This window comes from Haliotis asinina, chromosome 15, assembly GCF_037392515.1.
Source record: "Haliotis asinina isolate JCU_RB_2024 chromosome 15, JCU_Hal_asi_v2, whole genome shotgun sequence".
Lineage (NCBI taxonomy): Eukaryota > Metazoa > Mollusca > Gastropoda > Lepetellida > Haliotidae > Haliotis > Haliotis asinina.
This window is the reverse complement of record NC_090294.1, coordinates 34,732,443-34,739,910: the sequence shown is the minus strand read 5'-3', so window position 1 is coordinate 34,739,910 and position 7,468 is coordinate 34,732,443. Positions and strand designations below refer to the sequence as shown.

At 40.7% G+C, this 7,468-nt stretch overlaps 1 protein-coding gene across 1 annotated transcript; it reads right to left on the bottom strand.

The window, feature by feature from the left end:
- Positions 1–6,198: 6,198 nt before the first annotated feature.
- LOC137265921 (uncharacterized) lies at positions 6,199–7,468 on the bottom strand. The gene has a single exon (XM_067801401.1). The coding sequence runs from the start codon at positions 7,436–7,438 to the stop codon at positions 6,353–6,355; it is 1,086 nt and encodes a 361-aa protein (XP_067657502.1). The 5' UTR covers positions 7,439–7,468; the 3' UTR covers positions 6,199–6,352.

The window sequence follows — 7,468 nt, the reverse complement described above, 5'->3', positions numbered from 1 at the left end:
GATGTTCTAGTAGGGGAAGTGCTTAAGGGAGATGTTTGATATTTCAGAAGAGGGCATCAGTGGAGGTTGTATATAATGGGTTTGTTGGGAAGGGTAGCTTCTCTATATGGAGGAAGTTGCTTCACTATAGTAAGTGAATGTAACTGAAGGGAGTTTTACTTTTAGGACTTGATTGTTGATGGGGGTTAATATTATCTAAATGGGTATGAAGTTGATGTGATGAGGTTTGTTACATATTCTCAATGGATTTACGACTGACTCCAGTATCCAACTTGGCAAGAATTCCTGCAGAAACAAGCTCTTTTGCAAAGGAAACTACCTTTTGGAACATGGAGGTTGTGTGAGTGGTTCATCATACAGTGTGTGTTGACAGTATGTAGTTTACCTGTGTGCAGTGTTATTGAGGATGATAGTGGTAACTGGCGTTGAAGACAGTTGTGTTCACATCATGGAACCATAGCCGCTGCGGATTGTTTAGTATGACTTATGTTCAAGCATAACTGTTCAAAAACTTAATGTACTCTAGCCTCACCTGGGAGACAGAGCACACTGATGTTTCTGTACAGATTCTACATGTTGTATGTTATATGTGAAACATGTCATGACAAGAGAATGGCCCATTTCTTATCCTACTCTTTCTAAGTTGCAGAGGAAGGTAAGGATGCTCCACACCTTATAGCACATGTTGCTGCTGTTTACCTGATACCTGCCTCATACAAGTGTCTCCAGATGCCAGCTTCACATGTTGCCTGAAATATTCCTTTCAGTTCAGACATGTACTTGGGGAAGGGGATTGGCTTGTCAGCTCACGTTGTTGAGGTCCATTGACATGACATTATAATTCACAATGTCTAGACTGTTGTATGGCAGGATGATAACACATGTATACAAACTGAGTTGACAATTCAATGTTATCACTGATCTGTTGGTTCTCTTAGAAATAAATGAGGTAAATGTCAAACCCTCTGATGCAGTGTGATGCAGCCTCAGAGTCATCAACAACATGTGCAGGTGGCAGAAGTTTGACACCATCTTGTCAGTAGTATACAACTACCAAGCAGGAGGAGTAGACAGCATGTTTGATGGATGAATCCTAGTTGTATGTTTGAGCAGACTATCATTGTCACAATTATGTTATTGTACTTTGTGTCATACACCCTGCTGAATGACTATGTTGTATGAGAGGAAATATAGCTGAATGCTGTACCCACATTGCTCTGTCAGTGGTTTCCAAAGACCCATGATTAAAAGAGGTACTTGTTCTGTGTGGCTTCAGATTTCTGAAGTGTATTTCAAATGAAATCTCTGTAAGCATGGCAACATATACTCTTGGAATTCCATGTAGCCATGGCATGTCCGTCCATCTGTCAAGGGTCTATTGACATAATCACTAATTAAAGATACTGTAAGGTAGTGTGTTGTGTTCAGTTATTGTCAGCTGTGTCTTGTATTTCATTCTGTGTGCTGTGAAAACGTACCAATCAATGTTACTTGTATAGAAAAAGTAAACCAAATGAAGTGAAACTAAGATTGCAGATCATTACAATTTTACCTTGCCAATTGAACTTTAAGTCAACTCAGGATAAAAGTTGTTTAACAAACGTTCATAAAGTCACATTGTTTTGTCGGTGTCTCTTGTAAGGGAGTAAGCGCAGTAGTAAGAACAGTGAAACAAATGCAAGTGCGATATGTGATGACTATTAACTTAGACCAGCCCTACTTGTTCTGGGTGTTTCATTTAATGTGCAGACTTTACACTTTTGTTTAAAGTGAAATTGATCGGTACGTTTTCATTACAAACAGTGAGTGAGTTTAGTTTTACGCCGCACTCAGCAATATTCCAGCTATATGGCGGTGGTCAGTAAATAATCGAGTCTGGACCAGACAATCCAGTGATCAACAACATGATCATCGATCTGCGCATTTGGGAACCGATGACATGTGTCAACCAAGTCTGCGAGCCTGACCACCCGTTAGTCGCCTCTCACGACAAGCATAGTCGCCTTTTATGGCAAGCATGGGTTGCTGAAGGCCTATTCTACCGCGGGACCTTCACGGGTATCATTACAAACAGACTATAGTAGGTTAGGCAAGCGGTTGCTATCTGTTAGCTGCACGTGGATGACGTTGGTTTCTGTTCCGGATATGGATGCAGTGTTTCCAGCTCATTGTTGCTTAGTCCTGCCGCGGGGTAGGTGGAGTAGTCTTTGTGGCAGCAGTAAGCTCATCAGCTCAGTGGCTTTCATGTATCTTACACTGAAGTTGTCTTGGAGGAGGTTACAAGTTACCACCCTTGCCACGAAGAGACAATGAGTACCGTAGCAGAGCAACTTCCCTACCCAGCTGTTGCCAAGTTCAAATGGAGAATTGCACGAAGGCTTGCAGGATACCATTCAACCGGCACGCCACAGATACTCATATTCCCAGTGTTCACAATTTTCAGAGAGTCATCAAATCACGCCACGATTGTCATGAATTTCCTCCAAAAAAACCCAGGAAAATGTTTATTAGGGACATGTATTATAGCTTGATAAATACACTTTGATATCTTACCAATCAGTGCGCCATGCTATCGATTGTTGAAACTGTCCGTCTTGTGAGACACCCCTCGCCGTTGTCTGTACAGTTTGGTCACGTCTCATTGTTTAGTAGTGGGCGGGTTGGTCATTTGACGGTATACGGTTTGGCCATAGCTCTTGAATGTGTTGTCATTCTTTAAAAGTAGATTTATATTTCCCGAATCTCCCAAATGAGAGACTGTGAACATTGGAACCGGTAGTGAAAGTTTGTAGGAAGAATAACTGGTGTACATACAGACTTGTTGATGTTCTGTACAAGTATTTTTATCGGAAACTTCTTTGGATTCATATGACGAGAATTAAAGTAAAGACATAGATGGTATTTTTGAGGACTTCTGAATTTGTCTAAAGTCATTACAAGAGTTGTTCCCCTTGATATGTGACAGTGAATCTAATCTTTAAATCTTTAATCATTTAAAGTATCAGCAGAAAGTATATATGTTTAAATATCCGGGGCGTCAACTGAAACTTCATTCAGTGAACAGTCCGGAATGATCCGACGGAGAAACACTTGGAAGTACATATCTGTAAATACCACAAGATACGTATGGCAATGTGTTTTATTAACTAAGGATTTCTTTTACGTCCTTTACTTCAAATGGTTTTGGGAAATTAAAGTTACTACCAGTTTACTTGTGAGATTTAGCCATTTTCTTCTCAGCCGAGAATGTAAATGTCAAACGATTTACCAACTAATTGCTCTACCAGGAACACATAGGAAATGTTTATATCGGTTACTTGTTCAACCAAGAACACATAGTAAATGTTTATGTCGGTTACTTGTTCAACCAAGAACACATAGTAAATGTTTATGTCGGTTACTTGTTCAACTAAATGTTTATGTCGGTTACTTGTTCAACCAAGAACACATAGGAAATGTTTATGTCGGTTACTTGTTCAACCAAGAACACATAGGAAATGTTTATGTCGGTTACTTGTTCAACCAAGAACACATAGGAAATGTTTATGTCGGTTACTTGTTCAACTAAATGTTTATGTCGGTTACTTGTTCAACCAAGAACACATAGGAAATGTTTATGTCGGTTACTTGTTCAACCAAGAACACATAGGAAATGTTTATGTCGGGTACTTGTTCAACCAAGAACACATAGGAAATGTTTATGTCGGTTACTTGTTCAACCAAGAACACATAGGAAATGTTTATGTCGGTTACTTGTTCAACCAAGAACACATAGGAAATGTTTGTCGGTTACTTGTTCAACCAAGAACACATAGGAAATGTTTATGTCGGTTACTTGTTCAACCAAGAACACATAGGAAATGTTTATGTCGGTTACTTGTTCAACCAAGAACACATAGGACATGTTTATGTCGGTCACTTGTTCAACCAAGAACACATAGGAAATGTTATGTCTGTTACTTGCTCAAACAGGAACATATAAACAATGTTATGCCTGTTACTTGCTCAATCAGGAACATACAGGACATGTTATGTCTGTTACTTGCTCCATCAGGAGATTATGTTTTGTACATCAAAGTATTTATGCAACACTCCTGTAACGTGGACAGTGCCCCTATTATAAGTTAACTTCGGAACTGCATGGTGGTGGACACTCGCTTGCAGAGCTGAAATGTTCCAATTACTCTTTTATCCTATGAGATACGTCACATGACCTACTGCCGCTAAAACTGATTTTGTAATGTCACTATCAGTTGAAGGTGTAGTAGGACGCACGTCGCAGGTAGGAACTAATCTGCATTTGTAGCACAAGTAGTGAGTGAGTGAGCGAGTTTAGTTTTACGCCGCTTTTAGTAATATTCCAGCAATATCACGCCGGGGTACACCAGACATGGGCCTCAGGAAACGCATTTATGTGTAAGTATGTGTCATTCTGGTCTTGTAATAACATTCCTTGATATTTGACGTGTTTCCTCAGTGTACGTCAGCAGTGACAGATGAGACGTGGCCGGTGTAACCTGAATCATCCGTCATGGATGACAGTATTGACCAGCACAGATCCTGGTCAGGCTTCAGGCTAGATGATCACCGCACCATAACGTTCCGTATGAATCATGTTACAAACTATATTATAGAAAGTGAACAACGTACCACAGTAACATACGATCTGTAAATACAGAGTTTTAGCCACGTCAAACAGATTTTAAGTTTTCCCCAAAACTTGGCACGTATAATCACGAAGCACGTTTCACCATTCAAACATATAGTGAAACATGTTTTAACACTATTAGCTAGTCGAGCTAAATTATTGACCAGTCGTCCACATCACTAACAATATGACAATACCTGTCTTTCGATTTTAAACTTTACTGATTAATGTTGAAGCATTCATTTATGTTATCCTCAAGTGAAACAAACATGTCAGTATGTGTATCTGCTTGTAAGCAAAGCCGTTGTCATATATTGTCATATGAAGCACATCAGTTGAACACCACACAAACGGGCGCGGACGCACCCACGCATGCACGCTCTCGCATACACACATGTACATTATCCGATGCTGAAATATACTGACAGCAAAAGAAACGCAAGTTTCGAAAAATTGAAATCTCATAAAAGTAGGCGTTCAAGTTTATAACTTCTATTTAAATATATGACAAAAACAGGGCTGCATTCCTTCGTCAAACATTTGTTGACACCTCAACACTATTAACTAGTCGAGTCAGATCATTGACCAGTGGTCCAAATCGCCTCCGTCAGTCTCATTGCTGAATGTATGGATCAGCTGTTAACAACTGTAGTTACTGCTGAATTATCCATTATTATGTTATCTCCAAGTGAAGACGTGATCAATAGTCTTCGCCGTCTCTGTAAATCTCAAACGTCATGAGAGGAACTGAAAGTAATCCTGACCACCAGTGGCGTATTAAATAAACCTTTACTTTGAAAACCCAATAATCTTTTACAGGCAACTATTTTGTGTGTCTGGGGCGTTGTGTGTTTGGTCACTGTAACAGCTTGACCCACAGTGGATGTATTTGTTGTCTATCTATCTATCTATCTATCTATCTATCTATCTATCTATCTATCTATCCATCCATCCATCCATCCATCCATCCATCCATCCATCCATCCATCCATCCATCCATCCATCCATCCATCCATCCATTCATTCATTCATTCATTTATTTATTTATTTATTTATTTATTTATTTATCGTGCTACAGGTCTAGTGTGTTTGTTTGTTTTTGTTTTGTTTTGTTTTTTCTATGACACGTTGAGTTCAAGACATCATGTTTTGAATGACGCTAGTTCAACGCGTGTGTTCATCTATATCAAAACTGATGTGTCTAATCCTCGCCCACTTACTTGTTTCTGGAGGGATGTGATCACACGGTTGCCTGATTTACATATACACGTTCGCTTTAGATATTAAGTTCCGTGGAGCTCTAAGAATTTCGCCTCAGCATCTAATGCACGACAGACACAGGACTCTTTAATACGATCTGAAGGATACGAATGCCCTAACATAATTTGTTAATCTAAAACACGAACAAGCAGTGAATCGAAGCCAGTTACGGTATTCAAACAATTTTTGCATCGATACACGGTAACCAATAAGAAACAAAATGAAAACTTTTCCTCAATTCTTTTATATTTATCAAGTGGACACATGACTGTATACATACCATACTCAGGTCACTTCAGCCATCCACAGGCATCATTAAGTCAGAGTTGGTGCTCATATAATCCCACACATTTAACAGTTAGGATAAACCAAAACATAGCAAGGATATTATTTTATCAACAGAAAATGATTGCGCGGTTTCGTGAAGTCATATTAAAGCTGCTGTCAAAACAGGTAAACAACAAGAGAAAGTAACGCTGCGTTAACAGTTGTAGCTAAGAATGCGGATGTTGCGCCGCTGGAACCCCTCAAGTCCTTCTTGAAGTTCTCGGGGTGACAAACCTTGTCAATGGTCTGTTTGTGAGTTGTACCACAGTTGTCTGGGAGGAGACCACACTCCAACTCCGTCCTCAAACCAATGACGGCTTCCGAGCAAGACTTGTGACTCTTTCTGCTCCAGGCGTCCAGATCACACCTGACATGTTCCAGACGCACATCACAGAATCGGTTGAAGAACTGTTCCTCTTTGAGGTTCTGTAGTTCTGCTATCATCATCAACTCCATGGTCCTCTGGTTCATTTCCCGCTGACACGAAATAACCGCTTCCGTGGGCTCTGCAAAACAGTCGATACCAGTGAGGTAGATGTCAGGGTGTTTACATAGAACACTAACTCCTGTCTCCAGGGACTCAATGTCAAGGCCGATAGCGCGTAGAACTAAGGGCGATTCCGGACAGTTGTCTCTCTTCTGTTTCATGCATGTGACGAGTGCGTCTTTATTTTTACAAAATGTGTCAGCCTGATCGGCTGTGGTCCCGATAACGGCACCTCGACCCATGGTGGAGTTGGAAAGGAAGAGGGCGGGGTCAAGGTGAGCGTCAACATAACACTGCTGAAATTCGTCCGGGAGAGTTCGACGACATGGATGTGCACACATCTCGTCCAGAGATCCGAAGAGAGAACGGAACTGTCTGTCAATGAGGGGTCTCAGATCCTGTTGTGTCTGACTCGGGGCACACATGGTAGAGTTGATCAGTGTCCTCATGAACTCCACACCGCATTGCAGTAACGCCTCCTGCTTACCACAAGCATCCCCTTTCATAGTGTCAGGACTGTCAGGAGCAAGTCCATTCGTTCCATTGGTTACGACCCACAAGAAATTATCAAAGTTTAGTTGACTGTTTTGAACACATGTATTGATACTCTGAACAAAGTTACTCTGACAAGGAGACATGCCTTGCTGGCCTTGAGATGTGACAAGAGGCAAAGTCACCACGGAAACAAAGCATAACGTAACAATTCGGAAAAACATGTCTGAAACAAAGTCACTGCGCAATGGGAA